This window comes from Salmo salar, chromosome 27 (assembly GCF_965601325.2).
Source record: "Salmo salar chromosome 27, fSalSal1, whole genome shotgun sequence".
NCBI classification, from domain to species: Eukaryota; Metazoa; Chordata; class Actinopteri; order Salmoniformes; family Salmonidae; genus Salmo; species Salmo salar.
The window spans coordinates 47662373-47683329 of NC_138317.1; the positions used below are offsets into that span (position 1 = coordinate 47662373).

The window sequence follows — 20957 nt, forward strand, 5'->3', positions numbered from 1 at the left end:
GTTTATCACAATTGGATTTGTTTTTGAACTCTCTCTCCTCTCTCTGTTTTGGAATTGTGTCTCTCTTTTTCTTTCTTACACTCTACCTTTTTTGATTTGTTCTCTCCATGCAGCGAGACTTTAGTGGAGCGAGTGACTGCAGTGGGTTTGGGAAGCCGGTGTCCGGTAAACGGTAAGGTTGATTAGCTGTGTTGTGTGGCTGTGGCCGAGGCTACGTCAGCGACAAGGTAAAGGTGAGAGATCTCCGCCATGGCATTTGACGGTTCAGTACCCATTTTGGTTCTAAAGAAAAGGAAAGAAAAGAAGGAGAGAAAGAAAAAAATCCACTAACTGTTATTAAGCCACTCTGTCTGCAATTTCCTCTCATTTAATTTCCTCTCCTCTCCTCTCCTCTCCTCTCCTCTCCTCTCCTCTCCTCTCCTCTCCTCTCCTCTCCTCTCCTTTCTTCTCCTTTCTCCTCTCCTCTCCTCTCCTCTCCTCTCCTCTCCTCTCCTCTCCTCTCCTCTCCTCTCCTCTCCTCTGTCGTTGCTCTTTCTCTGTCAGACCGTTGTGATGTTTAGCCTCAGATAACCTCTGTCTGTCTGTCTGTCTGTCTGTCTGTCTGTCTGTCTGTCTGTCTGTCTGTCTGTCTGTCTGTCTGTCTGTCTGTCTGTCTGTCTGTCTGTCTGTCTGTCTGTCTGTCTGTCTGTCTGTGGTAAATCAGAGTTTGTAATCCTTCACCTTGGTAAAACATTGAGTAGGGCACGCTGTGTTCTAAGAAACACTGACGTCCTTTTAAGATAGACTTTTCATAAAAATATCTGACATCACATTATGGTGTGTGTGTGTGTGTGTGTGTGTGTGTGTGTGTGTGTGTGTGTGTGTGTGTGTGTGTGTGTGTGTGTGTGTGTGTGTGACTTTATTAGGCAGATAATGCGCTTGCCCCTAGACAGTATAGATGTAATGTTTGATTCCAGGGATTGTCCCTCGTCTAGCCCCGTTGGGCTCAGCATGGAATCCACATGTGTTTAACCAGGCGTACGCTGTATTGACTTTTGACAAACTGATTTTTATTTAATTTTTTTAAACACTGCTTGTTGAATGATTTTTAACAGCGTACATTCAAATGTCAAATGTCAGAAGCAATTGCTTTAATTAAACAGCTTTCAACTGAATATTGGTATTCAACTGAATACCATTTTGTTCTATTTCAATGATACCATGAATTAGAAGACACATTATGTTTACAAGCTAACAGAAAACAGTTAGCAAACTATTAGCTAACAGTCTGCCTTTTGTTGACCTCTTTGTCAGCTGACAGCACAGCCATCCCAGTGGTACTGATACCCCTCTCCCATCCCACCCTACAGCACCGCCAGGATTCACCCGGGCCGACCGAGGTCCCAAACGGAACATCTTCTAACCCAACGAGACGGCGGCCATTTTAAATGATTCGTCTTCGATTTTGGTTTATGTTTCTTTTTAAAAAAAATATTATTGTTTAATTAGTACATTAATTAGTTTGCCTCTGTTTTTTAGCTTTGTAATAAATACTTACTTTCCTTTTTGTTGGTGTTCTTACTTTAGATTGGAGCGAATAATGTTATAAAATAAATTCAACCATCTCTATTTTAACTTTGTAATGAATGTTTTTTTAAATGTTTATTTTTATACAGCTTGATATGATGAAAAAGCAGCTCAGATATAGAACATGTACAAATGGACCGTAACCATTGGGTTCTACCGCGCTGATATACCGTGCATTATAGGGAAATGACGCACGCTCTAGAATGCCCCTCAGGCCAATCACGGTCAAATGAAGTAATAAGGCCCAAGAGGGTGTGGTATATGACCAATTTACCACGACTGTGGGCCGTTCTTGTGCACGACGCAACGCAGAGTACAGCACGGGCTACATCCCTTAGCCTTGCTATATTAGCCGTATACCCCAAAATCCCCGTCGTGCCGTATTTTATATTGTAAACTGGTTACCAACATCTTTAGAGGAGTAAAAATAAATGTTTTGTCATACCTGTGGTATACCACGTCTGTCAGCCAATCAGCATTCAGGCCTCGATCCACCCCAGGTTTATATGAATAAATAATGCATTTCAAATCATTGCATTTTTCCTCCGTTCTGGGCTACAATGCATATTTCATCAGGCCAGTGAAATATTAAGCACACTTACAATTTTATATTCTCTCACTTCCAAAGGGGGTATTACTTTGTTGTATTTCAACAATATCACACTTCACACAGACTGTTGTTTTGTTGATTCAGACTGTTGTTTTGTTGATTCAGACTGTTGTTTTGTTGATTCAGACTGTTGTTGATTCAGACTGTTGTTTTGTTGATTCAGACTGTTGTTGATTCAGACTGTTGTTTTGTTGATTCAGACTGTTGTTTTGTTGATTCAGACTGTTGTTGATTCAGACTGTTGTTTTGTTGATTCAGACTGTTGTTTTGTTGATTCAGACTGTTGTTTTGTTGATTCAGACTGTTGTTTTGTTGATTCAGACTGTTGTTGATTCAGACTGTTGTTTTGTTGATTCAGACTGTTGTTTTGTTGATTCAGACTGTTGTTGATTCAGACTGTTGTTTTGTTGATTCAGACTGTTGTTTTGTTGATTCAGACTGTTGTTTTGTTGATTCAGACTGTTGTTTTGTTGATTCAGACTGTTGTTTTGTTGATTCAGACTGTTGTTGATTCAGACTGTTGTTTTGTTGATTCAGACTGTTGTTTTGTTGATTCAGACTGTTGTTTTGTTGATTCAGACTGTTGTTGATTCAGACTGTTGTTTTGTTGATTCAGACTGTTGTTTTGTTGATTCAGACTGTTGTTTTGTTGATTCAGACTGTTGTTTTGTTGATTCAGACTGTTGGTGGTTTGGTTTGATTGGCTAATTACTGGGCTTGTATAGTGATCATTTTCCATAGATAATTTGAGGGTAATCGACGTGTGGTTCCGCAGGCTGTGGGATCATTGGTGTTTGATTCATAAAGCTCGTCGTTGCTCTGAGGAGGAAAAAGCTGCATCCTGATGTCCCATAATCCCTTGGTGATCTTTCTTCTTCCCTGACTATGATGATAAGATGAGGGAAAGACTAAAGTCTTTATTCATGAACACCGATGGATGAGGAGATGGTTGTGTTTATGGGATGGGAAGTACACGGACACCTAATACTATATTAACAACTACCCTTAATATTTACCATAAACACAAATGTAAGCTGTGTTTGAATAATCTTACTAAATGCACTAACCAAACTATTTGTGATGTGAATTGCAAAAAAAAAAAAAAAATGCAACTGAAGCCCAATGAGAGCAGATACAAACTCGTTACTTTAACTAATTATGTTGAGCTATTTGATAAAGTAATTACTTTTTCGAATGCGTTACCTTACAGATGACACCATTCTGTATACATCTGGTCCGTCTTTGGACACTGTGTTATCAAACCTCCAAACGACCTTCAATCCCATTCAACACTCCTCCCGTGGCCTCCAACTGCTCTTAAATGCTAGTAAAACTAAATGCATGCTCTTCAACCGATCGCTGCCCAGCACCCTCCCGCCCGACTAGCATCACTACTCTGGCCGGTTCTGACTATGTGGACAACTACAAATACCTAGGTGTCTGGTTAGACTGTAAACTCTCCTTCCAGACTCACATTAAGCATCTCAAATCCAAAATTAAATTTAGAATCGGCTTCCTATTTTGCAACAAAGCATCCTTCCCTCATGCTGCTAAACATAGCCTCGTAAAACTGACTATCCTACCGATCCTTGACTTCGGCGATGTCATTTACAAAATAGCCTCCAATACCCTACTCAACAAGCTGGATGCAGTCTGTCACATTGCCATCCGTTTTGTCACCAAAGCCCCATACACTACCCACCACTGCGACCTGTATGCTCTCGTTGGTTGGCCCTCGCTTCATACCCGTCGCCAAACCCACTGGCTCCAGGTCATCTATAGGTCTTTGTTAGGTAAAGCTCCGCCTTATCTCAGCTCACTGGTCACCATAGCAGCACCCACCTGTAGCACACGCTCCAGCAGGTATATCTCACTGGTCACCCCCAAAGCCAACACTTTCTTTCGGCGCCTTTCCTTCCAGTTCTCTGCTGCCAATGACTGGAACAAATTGCAAAAATCACTGAAGCTGGAGACTCATATCACCCTCACTAGCTTTAAGCACCAGCTGTCAGAGCAGCTCACAGATCACTGCACCTGTACACAGCCCATCTGTAAATAGCTCATCTATCTCTCTACCTCATCCCCACATTGTTATTTATCCTCTTGCTCCTTTGCACCCCAGTATCTCTACTTGCACATCATCATCATCTGCTCATCTATCACTCCAGTGTTAATGCTACATTGTAATTATTTCACCTCTATGGCCTATTTATCGCCTTACCTCCCTATTCTTATACATTTGCACACACTGAGCATAGATTGTTCTAATATGTTATTGACTGTACGTTTGTTTATGTGTAACTCTGTGTTGTTGTTTATTCCATGTGTAACTCTGTGTTGTTGTTTTTGTCGCACTGCTTTAGCTTTATCTTGGCCAGGTCGCAGTTGTAAATGAGAACTTGTTCTCAGCTGGCCTACCTGGTTAAATAAAGGTGAAATAAATAAAATAAATAAAATGTTGGCTGACAATCGGGTGCGTTCGTAAATTCACTCTGGCTATCAACACCGATTCTAGAGCACTCTCGTCTGAGTACCAGAGCGCAGAATAACTGCTGAATTTGCGAACGCTCAACACCAGTTGAATACGGCCGGTGTCAGTAAACGTCGGCAAAATAATTAAATTGCCAGCAGCACAGTAACAGTCACCAATGTTCTGGATAACATGAAAACAGCCTAACCAGCTCTGCTAGGGGGAGTACAATGGTCAGATTGGGGTGTTCTCTCATTATCTGTCTGGAGGTAGATAGCCAATGTTAGCCAGTTAGCCAGTTAGCTTGGGCGCTTGACTGCCATTGTGAGTTCAAAATGCTCGGATCAACCCTACTCCTCGGCCAGAGGGTCCAGTGTGTGCTCTGAACGCTCCATGAGCAAAAACACCCCCCAAATTTACAAATGGACAATCTGTCAACACTCTGAGCACTCCAGATTGAATTTAACAAATACACCCGAAGTCTTAAAATGTCTACCTACGAATTTGTTATGCTAACAAGCTAGTAAGAGGTTGCATAGCAACAGCATCAACTTCCGGTAGACAGGCGAAGCGCTAGTACGCTCATCTGAAAGGATGCCGTTTGTTTACAGTATACTAAAATCAACTAATAGTAGATAGTATGTAGTATATCCACATTAAGTAATATACGTTCATCCACCATGGCCTGCTCGCCTCCCTACCTCTGAGGAAGCACAGTTCCCGCTCAGCCCAGTCAAAACTGTTCGCTGCTCTGGCACCCCAATGGTGGAACAAGCTCCCTCACGACGCCAGGACAGCGGAGTCAATCACCACCTTTCGGAGACACCTGAAACCCAAACCTCTTTAAGGAATACCTGGGATAGGATAAAGTAATCCTTCTAACCCCCCCACCCCTTAAAAGATTTAGATGCACTATTGTAAAGTGGTTGTTCCACTGGATATCATAAGGTGAATGCACCAATTTGTAAGTCGCTCTGGATAAGAGCGTCTGCTAAATGACGTAAATGTAAATGTAAAATATACAGCATGTTAGTATTGGTATTCGAACGCAGCTCTCTAGTCAAGGTGTTATCAAAAGAGGCTATTTAAAGATTTTTGGGAAAAACCTTTGCATCTGACTTGACAGAGAGCTTTCTCCTTTCTAATACCCTGTGTGACCTGATCTCTCATTGGGCAGGGGTTAAGGTCATGTCCTGTGTGACCTCATCTCTCATGGACCAGGGGTTAAGGTCATGCCCTGTGTGACCTGATCTCTCATTGGGCAGGGGTTAAGGTCATGTCCTGTGTGACCTCATCTCTCATGGACCAGGGGTTAAGGTCATGCCCTGTGTGACCTCATCTCTCATTGGGCAGGGGTTAAGGTCATGTCCTGTGTGACCTCATCTCTCATGGACCAGGGGTTAAGGTCATGCCCTGTGTGACCTCATCTCTCATTGGGCAGGGGTTAAGGTCATGTCCTGTGTGACCTCATCTCTCATGGACCAGGGGTTAAGGTCATGCCCTGTGTGACCTCATCTCTCATTGGGCGAGGGTTAAGGTCATGTCCTGTGTGACCTCATCTCTCATGGACCAGGGGTTAAGGTCATGCCCTGTGTGACCTCATCTCTCATTGGGCGAGGGTTAAGGTCATGTCCTGTGTGACCTCATCTCTCATGGACCAGGGGTTAAGGTCATGCCCTGTGTGACCTCATCTCTCATGGACCAGGGGTTAAGGTCATTATTGGTAGTTCATTGGCTGGTGGTTATAGGAGCTGTATGACACACACACACACACACACACACACACACACACACAACTCCCACACTCATCACTGTCTTGGCATGGTTAAACTATTTGTTTAACCATGTCATATCTTCTCTTTAAGCTCCTTAACCTGTTTGGGCTAGGGGGCAGTATTGAGAATTTTTGAAAAAATATGTGCCCATTTTTAACTGCCTCCCACACCAACTCAGAAGCTAGAATATGCATATTATTGTTCAGGTTTGGATAGAAAACACCCTAAAGTTTCTAAAACTGTTTGAATGGTGTCTGTGAGTATAACAGAACTCCTATGGCAGGCCAAAACCTGACAAGGTTTCATGCAGGAAGTGGCCTGTCTGACAAGGAGTCGTGCGTCTTGCATCTGTTTATTGAAGAGTAAGGATCTTAGCTGTAACGTGACAATTCCCAGGGCTCCAATAGGCTCTCAGAACCCGGGAAAAACCTGAACGATGACGAGGCAGCCTCTGGCTGAAACAGATTATCGCCTTATCCAAGTGGCCGATCAGAGGACCATTGAATGAGGCGCGTGCATGATTCGCCCCCGTGGAGAAATTTCATTCGGCTGTTTAGCTTATTGCAGATTCCCGGTCGGAATATTATCGCTTTTCTACGAGATAAATGGCATAAAAATTGGTTTTAAACAGCGGTTGACATGCTTCGAAGTATGGTAATGGAATATTTAGAAATTTTTTGTCACGCCATGCGCCATCCGCACGACCGTTATTTACCATTCGTATAGTGTCTAGAACGCACGAACAAAACAGAGGATATTTGGATATAACGATGGATTATTTGGGACCAAACCTACATTTGTTATTGAAGTAGAAGTCCTGGGAGTGCATTCTGACGAAGAACAGGAAAGGTAAGAACATTTTTCTTATAGGAAATAGGATTTTGGTGAAGGCTAATCTTGCCGGGTGTCTAAATAGCTAGCCGTGATGGCTGGGCTATGTACTTAGAATATTGCAAAATGTGCTTCATCCGAAAAGCTATTTTAAAATCGGACATATCGAGTGCATAGAGGAGTAATGTATCTATAATTCTTAAAATAATTGTTATGCTTTTTGTGAACGTTTATCGTGAGTAATTTAGCAAACTGTTAGTAAATTCCCCGGAAGTTTGCGGGGAGTATGCTTTTTCTGAACGTCACATGCTAATGTAAAAAGCTGTTTTTTGATATAAATATGAACTTGATTGAACAGACATGCATGTATTGTATAACATAATGTCCTAGGTGTGTCATCTGATGAAGATCATAAAAGGTTAGTGCTGCATTTAGCTGTGGTTTGGGTTTTTGTGACATTATATGCTAGCTTGAAAAATGGGTGTCTGATTATTTCTGGCTGGGCACTCTCCTGACATAATCTAATGTTTTGCTTTCGTTGTAAAGCCTTTTTGAAATCGGACAGTGTGGTTAGATTAAGGAGAGTCTTGTCTTTAAATAGCTGTAAAATAGTCATATGTTTGAGAAATTGAAGTAATAGTATTTCAAACGATTCAAAAATCGCGCCACTGAATTCAGGTGGCTGTTACGTAGGTGGGACGAATTCGTCCCGCCTTGCCCATAGAGGTTAACTCCCCAGGTCCAGCTCCTTCACTCCCCAGGTCCAGCTCCTTCACTCCCCAGGTCCAGCTCCTTCACTCCCCAGGTCCAGCTCCTTCACTCCCCAGGTCCAGCTCCTTCACTCCCCAGGTCCAGCTCCTTCACTCCCCAGGTCCAGCTCCTTCACTCCCCAGGTCCAGCTCCTTCACTCCCCAGGTCCAGCTCCTTCACTCCCCAGGTCCAGCTCCTTCACTCCCCAGGTCCAGCTCCTTCACTCCCCAGGTCCAGCTCCTTCACTCCCCAGGTCCAGCTCCTTCACTCCCCAGGTCCAGCTCCTTAAACCTCTTGAGGATACAATCCCGCTAACGGGATTGGTTGGACAACAACCGATATTCAAAACAAAATAATCTCAAAATTAAAATTCAAGTATTATACGGCATTTTAAAGATACTCTACTCGTTAATCCAATCACATTGTCTTATTTCAAAAAGGTTTTACGGTGAAAGAAAAACATTAGATTATTTTAGCATCTCAGCAACAAAAAAAAAGCAATTTTCCAAGCACGATAGCCATCACAAAACCAGATATACAGCTGAAATTAAGCACTAACCTTTGACAATCTTCATCAGATGACACTCCTAGGACATCATGTTAGACAATACATGCATTTTTTGTTCGATCAAGTTTATATTTATTTCCAAAAACCCAATTTTTACATTGGCGCGTGTCGTTCAGAAAACGTTTTCTGCCCATAACTTCCGGTGAATAGGCACATTTAATTTACAGAAGAACTCATAAACGTTGAAAAATGTTATAACAATTATTGAAAGAATTAGAGGTAATCTACTCCTTTATGCAACCACTTTGTCAGATTTCAAAATAACGTTATGGAAAAAGCACATTGTTCAATATTCTGAGTACAGAACTTAGCCTTCAATGCTAAGCTATACAGTTAGCCTACAACCACGGCGTCGACAAATCTCTAACAATATGTTGGAAATATTTACTTACCTTTGCTGATCTTCGGCAGAATGCACTCGGATGGGCTCCCACTTCCACAAGAAATGTTCATTTGTTCTGCAAAGCCCATAAATTATTTCCAAATACATCCGTTTTGTTGACCCATCCAGAACACTTTACAATGCCATGTGGCGTGGACGCAAATCCGTAGACGAAATGGCCAAAAGTTCCATTACCGTTTGTAGAAACACGTCAAGCGATGTTTACAATCAATCCTTTAGGGTATTTTTTAACGTAAAACTGCAATAATTTTAACAACAGGGCTGTAGGTATTCAGTCATACAAGAACAAATAAAACAACAGCTAAGTCACGTGGATGTGCGTCATAAGACACCTGTTCTCTGATTGGCCAGGGATTGAACGAGCCAGAATTTTCTGCCCGGTAACAGATGACGGATGAAAGCAGTTCCTAAAGATTGTTGACAGCCAATGGAAGAGTCAGGAGGTGCAACGTAAATCCTATGTCATTGTAGTTTTTCAAGGGATTCAAAAGAAAACTACATTTCGAATTTCTCCCACTTCCTGACTCAATTTTTCTCATTTTTTTGGCCTGCCATATGAGTTATGTTATACTCACAGACACCATTCAATCAGTTTTAGAAACGTCAGAGTGTTTTCTATCCAAATCTACTTATACTATGCATATTCTATTTTCTGGGCCAGAGTAGTAACCTGTTTAAATTGGGTATGTTTTTCATCTGGCCGTGAAAATACTGCCCCCTAGCCCCTAGAGGTTTTAACTCCCCAGATCCATCTTCTTAACTCCCCAGGTCCTCTCTCCTCCTCTCTCTCTCCTTTCCCCTTTCCTCCTCTCTCTCTCCTTTCCACTCTCCTCCTGTCTCGTTTCCCATCTCCTCTTCTCACTCCTTTCCCCTCTCCTTCCTTCTGTCTCCTTTCCCTCCTCCTCCTCCTCTCTGTCTCCTTTCCCCTCTCCTCCTGTCTCTCCTTTCCCCTCTCCTCCTCATCTCTGTCTCCTTTCCCCTCTCCTCCTCATCTCTGTCTCCTTTCCCCTCTGTCTCCTTTCCCCTCTCCTCCTCATCTCTGTCTCCTTTCCCCTCTCCTCCTCCTCTCTGTCTCCTTTCCCCTCTGGCTCCTTTCCCCTCTCCTCGCCTCTCTCTCCTTTCCCCTCTCCTCCTCCTCTCTGTCTCATTTCCCCTCACCTCCACTCTCTCTCTTTTCCCCTCACCTCCACTCTCTCTCTTTTCCCCTCTCCTCCTCTCTCCCTCCCCTTTCCACTCTCCTCCTCTCTCTCGCTCCTTTCCCCTCTCCTCCTCCTATCTCCTTTCTCATCTCCTCCTCTCTCTCTCCTTTCCCCTCTCCTCCTCCTCTCTGTCTTCTTTCCCCTCTCCTCCTCCTCTCTGTCTCCTTTCCCCTCTCCTCCTCCTCTCTGTCTCCTTTCCCCTCTCCTCCTCCTCTTTGTCTCCTTTCCCCTCTCCTCCTCCTCTCTGTCTCCTTTCCCGTCTCCTCCTCCTCTTTGTCTCCTTTCCCCTCTCCTCCTCCTCTCTGTCTTTTCCCCTCTCCTCCTCCTCTCTCTCTCCTTTCCCCTCTCCATCTCTCTCTCCTTTCCCCTCTCCTCCTCTCTCTGTCTCATTTCCCCTCTCCTCCTCTCTCTCTCCTTTCCCCTCTCCTCCTCCTCTCTGTCTCCTTTCCCCTCTCCATCTCTCTCTCCTTTCCCCTCTCCATCTCTCTCTCCTTTCCCCTCTCCTCCTCTCTCTGTCTCCTTTCCCCTCTCCTCCTCCTTCTCTCTCCTTTCCCCTCTCCTCCTCCTCTCCTCCTCCTCTCTGTCTCCTTTCCCCTCTCCTCCTCTCTCTGTCTCCTTTCACCTCTCCTCCTCCTTCTCTCTCCTTTCCCCTCTCCTCCTCCTCTCTGTCTCTTTTCCCCTCTCCTCCTCTCTCTGTCTCCTTTCACCTCTCCTCCTCTCTCGCTCTCCTTTCCACTCTCCTCCTCTCTCTCTCTCCTTTCCTCTCTCCTCCTCTCTCTGTCTCCTTTCCCCTCTCCACTCTCTCTGTCTCCTTTCACCTCTCCTCCTCTCTCTCTCCTTTCCCCTCTCCTCATCTCTCCTTTCCACTCTCCTTCTCTCTGTCTCCTTTCCACTCTCCTCCTCTCTCTCTCTCCTTTCCACTCTCCTCCTCTCTCTGTCTCCTTTCCCGTCTCCTTCTCTCTCTCTCCTTTCCCCTCTCCTCCTCCTCTCTCTCTCCTTTCCTCTCTCCTCCTCTCTCTGTCTCCTTTCACCGTCTCCTCCTCTCTCTCTCTCCTTTCCCCTCTCCTCCTCCTCTCTGTCTCCTTTCCCCTCTCCTCCTCTCTCTCTCTCCTTTCCACCTCTCCTCCTCTCTCTGTCTCCTTTCCCGTCTCCTTCTCTCTCTCTCCTTTCCACTCTCCTCCTCTCTCTCTCTCCTTTCCCTCTCCTCTCTCTGTCTCCTTTCCCGTCTCCTTCTCTCTCTCTCCTTTCCACTCTCCTCCTCTCTCTCTCTCCTTTCCTCTCTCCTCCTCTCTCTGTCTCCTTTCCCGTCTCCTTCTCTCTCTCTCCTTTCCACTCTCCTCCTCTCTCTCTCTCCTTTCCTCTCTCCTCCTCTCTCTGTCTCCTTTCCGTCTCCTTCTCTCTCTCTCCTTTCCACTCTCTCTGTCTCCTTTCCTCTCTCCTCCTCTCTCTGTCTCCTTTCCCGTCTCCTTCTCTCTCTCTCCTTTCCACTCTCCTCTCCCTCTTTCTCCCCTGCGTTGTTTCTAAATAATGTGTACTTGTGTGAGTGTGTCACTGTAACCCCATGAGCCTTTACCAATATGTCCCTTTCACTCACTGTGTGTGTGTGTGTGTGTGGTGTGTGTGTGTGTGTGTGTGTGTGTGTGTGTGTGTGTGTGTGTGTGTGTGTGTGTGTGTGGGTGTGTGTGTGTGTGTGTGTGTGTGTGTGTGTGTGTGTGTGTGTATGTGTGTGTGGCCCCTGAGGCCTCATAAAAGTGTCAGTAAAAATACACTCAGTGTGGTGAAAGAGCCTCAGCTCTATTCATTATCCATCAGTAACCTGTCTCCATAGCAATAACACAAGAGAGAGAGAGAGAGGAGGGCAGAGGGAAATAGGAAAGTGAGGAAGAGGAGGAGAGGTGGTTAGGGGAGAAGGAGAGGAGGAGTGAAGGAGTGAGAAGGGGGAGGGGATGGAGGATGTGCAGAACATGAGAGTAATGGAAGTATTCAATTAAGATGTGAAGTGTAGGCTTTAAGATGTGAAGTGTGGGCTTTAAGATGTGAAGTGTAGGCTTTAAGATGTGAAGTGTGGGCTTTAAGATGTGAAGTGTAGGCTTTAAGATGTGAAGTGTGGGCTTTAAGATGTGAAGTGTAGGCTTTAAGATGTGAAGTGTGGGCTTTAAGATGTGAAGTGTAGGCTTTAAGATGTGAAGTGTGGGCTTTAAGATGTGAAGTGTGGGCTTTAAGATGTGAAGTGTAGGCTTTAAGATGTGAAGTGTGGGCTTTAAGATGTGAAGTGTAGGCTTTAAGATGTGAAGTGTGGGCTTTAAGATGTGAAGTGTAGGCTTTAAGATGTGAAGTGTGGGCTTTAAGATGTGAAGTGTAGGCTTTAAGATGTGAAGTGTGGGCTTTAAGATGTGAAGTGTGGGCTTTAAGATGTGAAGTGTGGGCTTTAAGATGTGAAGTGTGGGCTTTAAGATGTGAAGTGTGGGCTTTAAGATGTGAAGTGTGGGCTTTAAGATGTGAAGTGTGGGCTTTAAGATGTGAAGTGTGGGCTTTAAGATGTGAAGTGTGGGCTTTAAGATGTGAAGTGTGGGCCAGGCTTCTAACATGGCCATCTAACAGGCTTTATTTAACATGGGCCTTATGTAAATGTAATATATATATATATTTTTTTTTTTATTAGTAAAACATTTGCAAAAAAATTTAAAAACCTCTTTTTGCTTTGTCATTATGGGTTATTGTGTGTAGATTGATGAAGGAAAAAATGTCATGTAATCCATTTTAGAGAAAGGCTGTAGCTTTCTGTGGAAAAAAAATCTGGGGTCTGAATACTTTCCGAAAGGCACTGTACATCACAAATACATGCCTCATGACTCATCAGAGAGAAAAAAGCCTCCAAAACAGGGGAATATCGGCATATGTTACATATGTTACATCCCAAATAGCACCCTATTCCCCTTCACAGTGCACTACTTTAGACCAGGGGCCAGAGGGCTTCTGGTCAAAAGTAGTGCACTATGAATGGAAATAGGGTGCCATATTAGACAAAGTCAAAGTGCAGCCAGCTGTTACATCATCACCACCAGTACATCACCACCAGTCATATGTACTGTAGAATACATTACCACCAGTCATATGTACTGTAGAATACATTACCACCAGTCATATGTACTGTAGAACACATTACCACCATATGTACTGTAGAATACATTACCACCAGTCATATGTACTGTAGAATACATTACCACCAGTCATATGTACTGTAGAATACATTACCACCAGTCATATGTACTGTAGAACACATTACCACCAGTCATATGTACTGTAGAATACATTACCACCAGTCATATGTACTGTAGAATACATTACCACCAGTCATATGTACTGTAGAATACATTACCACCAGTCATATGTACTGTAGAATACATTACCACCAGTCATATGTACTGTAGAATACATTACCACCAGTCATATGTACTGTAGAATACATTACCACCAGTCATATGTACTGTAGAACACATTACCACCAGTCATATGTACTGTAGAATACATTACCACCAGTCATATGTACTGTAGATGGTGTTCTGTGTGTGTTTATGTGTGTGTTGGGGGGGTTCCTTGGAGGAGGAATGGGAGGACTATCCTCCTCAGTGAATTTGATACAAATTTAAATTGTAAAATATTTAAGAAGCTTTCTTTTTTAGATAAAACTATCCTAAATATGTCACCAAATAATTTATTAAAACAGACTGTTTTGTAGTAGCCTCAACAGCATTCTGTAGGGTAATTGACTCAAAGAGAGAGAAAGACAATAGTTGAACAGTTTTGAACAAATGCTTTCTTCGAAAATGAAGGAGAAGCAAGAGAAAAATAAGGAGAGCGAGAGAGATTTCCACTTTCAGTTTCACTTACTTAGCTAGCAAATGCAGCTAGCTAGTTAAGCCTACTGAAACACCCTGCTCAAACAGAGGGATGTTATGTTAGCTAGCTGGTTATAACAGAGGGATGCTATGTTAGCTAGCTGGCTATAACAGAGGGATGCTATGTTAGCTAGCTGGCTATAACAGAGGGATGCTATGTTAGCTAGCTGGTTATAACAGAGGGATGCTATGTTAGCTAGCTGGCTATAACAGAGGGATGCTATGTTAGCTAGCCGGCTATAACAGAGGGATGCTATGTTAGCTAGCTGGCTATAACAGAGGGATGCTATGTTAGCTAGATGGCTTTGCCTTTCCAAAAGAACACTGCAACTCTTCCCAGTCATGCTAAGCTTTTGGTTTTACCAATGTATTGTCACCGGGGCCCCCCGGTGTAACCGCTTACTGGCTATACACTGTAACGTTACTGCATGACTGTAACGGGTTTACTAACGCGTTAGTTCTATTAGCTATGCTGACTATGACGTTACTTTAGCTAATATGGGGACAACGATGTAGGCTGTGTGTAGCGGTTTGGCTTGGAAAGGTTTTTTTAACCTGGTCACATACAGCTGATGTGTTGTGCATTGAAGTCCTCAAGCGAAGGGAAAAGGTGAGAGGAAGAGAGACGTGAGAATGAATACAACGTGGCTGCTATGAAAGTGAACTGTGTTTACACGTGATCAGGGGTATATTCATTGCGCCGATTCTGTTGAAAAACACTTCTTAAAACCTCTTGACGGTCGCCTAGGATAGGGGGCGCTACAGCGATTTTTGAAAAAAAATTGTGCCCATTTTAAACAGCCTTCTACTCAAACTCAGAAGCTAGGATATGCATATAATTAATACTTGTGGATAGAAAACACCCTAAAGTTTCTAAAACTGTTTGAATGGTGTCTGTGAGTATAACAGAACTCATATGGCAGTCAAAACCCCGAGACAGATCGTAACAGGATGTGGAATTCTGAATTGCGGACTCAACTTCATCACTTTGCCTATAAATCACACCGTGAGCAATGGTTCATTGAGCACTTCCTATTGCTTCCATTAGATGTCCCCAGTCTTTACAAAGTGGTTTGAGCCTTCTACTGTGAAAACTGACAGAATGAGAGTCTGTGGAAAGTGGTCACATGGAGAGGGCCATCACCATTATGACGCCGGCGCCCCTGGCTACCCTCCCCTTTCAAAACGTTTAGAAAGACAATGCAACCGTCCCCCTTGAATCTTATTGGAGCTCTGGTTGAAAAAGGCCCTAAAGATTTATGTTATACAACGTTTGACATGTTTGAACGAACTTAAATAAAAATAAAAAAGCATTTTGTTGAGAGAGAAGTCCCGCGGCCGACGGTACTTTTGGAGCAGCCTTCAGAACGCGCTAACAACAACAAGCTATTGGGACATAAAGGATTAACTTTTTCGAACGAAAATACATTTGTTGTGGACCTGGGATTCCTGGAAGTGCCTTCTGATGAAGATAATCAAAGGTAAGGGATTATTGACAATAGTATACAAGAGTAGATTTGATATGCGATTGTTCCAAGAACTGACCTGTAACGGTAGCCTATTTTTCTGAGTATCGCATCCCCTTTTATCGCAAATTGTGATTACCCAGTAAAGTTATTTTTAAATCTGGCATTACAGGTGCTTTCAAGAGATGTTAACCTGTTATGGCTAGGAGGCAGTATTTTCACGGCTGGATAAAAAACGTACCCGATTTAATCTGGTTACTACTCCTGCCCAGTAACTAGAATATGCATATAATTATTGGCTTTGGATAGAAAACACCCTAAAGTTTCTAAAACTGTTTGAATGGTGTCTGTGAGTATAACAGAACTCATATGGCAGGCAAAAACCTGAGAAGATTTCATGCAGGAAGTGGCCTGTCTGACAAGGTGTCGTTCTTCTTGTCTCTGTTTATTGAAGAGTGAGGATCTTAGCTGTCCCGTGACACTTCCTACGGCTGCCATAGGCTCTCAGAAGGCGGCAAAACGCTGAATCGTGGCTTTGCAGGCTCTGGCTGAAAAAAAGTAGCGCGTTTGGGTAGTGGCTGGTTACAGTACTGTGAGACTCAGGCTCATGCCCGCGTCGACCGAAAGCTTTGTTTTCTTTCCTCTGTTTAGCTAAATGGACATTCCCGGTCGGAATATTATCGCTTTTTTACGAGAAAAATGGCATAAAAATGGATTTTAAACAGCGGTTGACATGCTTCGAAGTACGGTAATGGAATATTTAGATTTTTTTGGTCACGAATTGCGCCATGCGCACGACCCTGATTTACCATTTCGGATAGTGTCTGGGACGCACGAACAAAACGCCGCTATTCGGATATAACGATGGATTATTTTGGACCAAACCAACATTTGTTATTGAAGTAGCAGTCCTGGGTGTGCATTCTGACGAAGACAACAAAAGGTAATCAAACTTTTATAATAGTAAATCTGATATTGGTGAGTGCTAAACTTGCCGGGTGTCTAAATAGCTAGCTCGTGAATGCTGGGCTATGTACTTAGAATATTGCAAAATGTGCTTTCACCGAAAAGCTATTTTAAAATCGGACATATCGAGTGCATAGAGGAGTTCTGTATCTATAATTCTTAAAATAATTGTTATGCTTTTTGTGAACGTTTATCGTGAGTAATTTAGTAAATTGTTAGCAAATTCCCCGGAAGTTTGCGGGGGGTATGCTAGTTCTGAACGTCACATGCTAATGTAAAAAGCTGTTTTTTGATATAAATATGAACTTGATTGAACAAAACATGCATGTATTGTATAACATAATGTCCTAGGTGTGTCATCTGATGAAGATCATCAAAGGTTAGTGCTGCATTTAGCTGTCTTCTGGGTTTTTGTGACATTATATGCTAGCTTGAAAAATGGGTGTCTGATTATTTCTGGCTTGGTACTCTGCTGACATAATCTAATGTTTTGCTTTCGCTGTAAAGCCTTTTTGAAATCGGACAGTGTGGTTAGATAAAGGAGAGTCTTGTCTTTAAAATGCTGTGAAATAGTCATATGTTTGAAAAATTGAAGTTTTTGTATTTTTGAGGAATTTGTAATTCGCGCCACGCCTATCATTGGATATTGGAGCAGGTGTTCCGCTAGCGGAACGTCTAGATGTAAGAGGTTAATCTATAAATCTTAGAATGACAATATTACATTTTAAAAATGTTTTCGAATAGTAATTTAGTAAATTGTAGCGCTGTTTCACCGGATGCATTTGAGGGAAAATTGTTAGTCAACGTCACGCGCTGATGTAAAATGCTGTTTTTATATATAAATATGAACTTTATCGAACAAAAGAATGCATGTATTGTGTAACATGATGTCCTAGGAGTGTCATCTGATGAAGATTGTCAAAGGTTAGTGCTGCATTTAGCTGTTTTTTGGTTATTTGTGATGCATGTGGTTGGTCGGAAAATGGCTATGTGGCTACTTTTACGATATACTCCTCTAACATAATCTAATGTTTTGCTTTTGATGTAAAGCCTTTTTGAAATCGGACAACGTGGTTCGATTCAGGAGAGGTGTATCTATAAAACGATATAAAATAGTCCTATATTTGAAAAAAATATATTAAAAAAAATATATATTAAATTTCGTAAAGAAAATGGCGATAGGATTTTTCGCCGAATGTTGATCCCGCATACGGGACGGAGCCCGACCAGAGGTTAAACGGAAGCAAACGGGGACAAACATACCTGAATCTGTCCAATGGAAACTCTTGTTTGCCAGTAAAGAGCCATGCGTCCTCTGAAACACGACCCTGCCAAGCCGCACTGCTTCTTGACACACTGCTCGGTTAACCCCATGAGCCAACCAAATCAATGTTTCAGAGGAACCACTGTCCAACCGGCGACCGTGTCAGCGTGCAAAGCGCCTGGCCTGCCACAGGAGTCGCTAGAGCTCGATGGGACAAGGACATCCCGGCCGGCCTAACCCTCCCCAAACCCGGACGACACTGGAGCAATTGTGTGCTGCCTCATTGTGGCCGGCTGCGACACAGCCCGGGATCAAACCCGGATCTATAGTGACACCTCTAGCACTGTGACACAGTGCCTTAGACCGCTGCGCCACTCGGGAGGCCATTTTCTTCCTTATATCTCTGCATTGTTGGTGAAGACCTCGTAAGTAAACATTTCACGTTAAAAGTCTGCACCGGTTGAATTTTGCGTATGTTACACACACACACACGCACACGCACACACACACACACACACACACACACACACACACACACACACACACACACACACACACACACACTGTTACACCACACACACACACTGTTACACACACACACACTGTTACACACACACACTGTTACACACACACACACTGTTACACACACACACACTGTTACACACACACACACACACACTGTTACACACACACACACTGTTACACACACACACTGTTACACACACACACACTGTTACACACACACACACACACACACACACTGTTACACACACACACTGTTACACACACACACACTGTTACACACACACACACACACACTGTTACACGCACGCCCCCCCACACCCACACACACACACACACACACACACACACACACACACACACACTGTTACATGTGTTGTTTACCTAGGTAGATGTATGATTGAAATGAATCTATTTCTGTTGTCTTCTCCTCCAGGATTGTAGTGACTGGATTACAATCTGATGGAGGCTCATTGTTCTGCTGAAGATGTTCCATGGTCTCCTGTGATGACTGGGAGACAGCAGTGTGTGTGTGTGTGTGTGTGTGTGTGTGTGTGTGTGTGTGTGTGTGTGTGTGTGTGTGTGTGTGTGTGTGTGTGTGTGTGTGTGTGTGTGTGTTTGTCACTGTTTGACTTTAGCACACACACACACTCACTCCCTGCCGGTAATCAGAAGTCAAATCTCTTTTGTTAATTAAGCAGAACACAATTCCTAAATTACATTTGTGACTGGACCGGCTCGATGTAGAAAATTTGAAATTGTGTTTTTTACATTGGATAAAAGTAGAGATTCTGAGCTACAACATTTTACGTCTGCTGCAGAAGAACAATGGAAAAGTCATTCTATTTGGAAAGGTTATATAGTTATAACCCTACTTTTGAGAAAATGGCAACTTGAATGTTTTGGTACCTATTGGAGAGTTTTGTTTAAACCTATTCAGCATTGTTCACACCCTCTTTAAGCCTTAGCCCCACCCATCTCATTAAGGATTCACATGTGAGGCCATGTGCTAAACAGAGTGAGTAAGGTAGTGTAGTAAACAACCAAAGATCTCAAGACTAAAAGTGATGAAGTAGTAGCCTACGACAAGTTAAAACTCCAGGTAAAAATGTACATTTATCTAGTCCTTGTCCTTTATCCTAATCTGACTTTGATGCAGGTCATGTTGTTCTCCACATTTCCGTCTGGTAAAACACACAATATATCAAATACAATCAAAGTTTCTTTGTCACATGCACGGGATACAGAAGGTGTAGACAATACATGGTTATTTGCATAGTAGCGCTATGAAATATAGAAAGTGTCCAGATAAATATTGTATGAATATTTTATAATTATAAGATGATTCTTACCCAGACACACTTGTCAAAATTGATGGGTCATGTGAAGGAAATGCAATAACTTTCCCCCCAGCCACATCTAGCTAAGTGGATGGGTCACTATTGTCGAAGTGGAGTCTTTTGTTTGGACATTTTAGCTAAACAATTAACCTAACGGTGCCTTCAAGACAACTGAGAACTTGGAAAAATATTTTCACGGCTGTCGTAAGGAGAAGAGGACCAAAGTGCAGCGTGTGTGTCGTTCCACATTTTAATTACACTGTGAAACTATGCAATACATAAACAATAAACTGAATGAACAAAACAACAAACCGTGACACAGAGGTGAAACATACACTCACTCAAAAACAATCTCCCACAAACCCAGGTGGAAAAAAACCCTACTTAAGTATGATCTCCAATTAGAAACAACGAGGACCAGCTGCCTCTAATTGAGAGCATCCCCAAAAAAAACAACCCAACATAGAAATACAAAACTAGAACCTGAACATAGAAATAGAAAACATAGAAGAAGAAAAAACCTGTCACGCCCTGACCTACTCTACCATAGAAAATAACATCTTTCTATGGTCAGGACGTGACAAATATGAGGTCAAATCATGGTCGGAAATCCGGGACTCTAGAAAGAGGCCCAGGTTCCCGAGTTGGAATTCCAAGAGGGATGACCATTCAAAACGATTTTTCCCAGTAGATTAAATGTTAGCTAGCTAGCTAACATTTAGGCTATAACCAGCAATTCAAATAGCTTTCGGAGATACAAATAATATTACTACCCAGATCATACACATAACTTTAGCTAGCGAGCGATCCAGATAGCATTAGCTAGCTAGCTTCTTAAGTACCCTTTTCTTAAATTTTTGCCTAAAATGACATACCCAAACCTAACTGCCTGTAGCTCTGGACCTGAAGCAAGGATATACACATTATTGATACCATATGAAAGTAAACACTTTGAAGTTTGTGAAAATGTGAAATTAATGTAGGAGAATATAACACATTAGATCTGGTAAAAGATAATACAAAGAAAAAAATATGTTTTTTAATAATTTTTTTGTACCATCATCTTTGAAATGCAAGAGAAAGGCCATAATGTATTTTTGGCCACTAGTTGCCAGAAGTTTATGTGCAATGTTTTAGACTGATCCAATGAACCATTGCATTTCTGTTCAAAATGTTGTATCAAGACAGCCCAAAAGTGCCTAATTGGTTTATTAATATATTTTCAAGTTCATAACTGCTCTCTCCTCAAACAATAGTATGAAATTATTTCACTTTAATAGCTACTGTAAATTGGACAGAGCAGTTAGATTAACAATAATTTAAGCTTT

The 20957-nt window shown here is 42.6% G+C and overlaps 1 protein-coding gene across 1 annotated transcript in view; it reads left to right on the forward strand.

The window, feature by feature from the left end:
- Window positions 1–1503, forward strand: part of LOC106589161 (uncharacterized) — a 36472-nt gene extending 34969 nt beyond the window's left edge. The window contains exons 8-9 of the mRNA XM_082970284.1: window positions 114–172; window positions 1350–1503. Of these exons, the coding sequence (XP_082826410.1) occupies window positions 114–172; window positions 1350–1402 (112 nt within the window). The 3' untranslated portion in view covers window positions 1403–1503. The remainder of the gene's footprint in view (window positions 1–113; window positions 173–1349) is intronic.
- Window positions 1504–20957: the final 19454 nt, after the last annotated feature.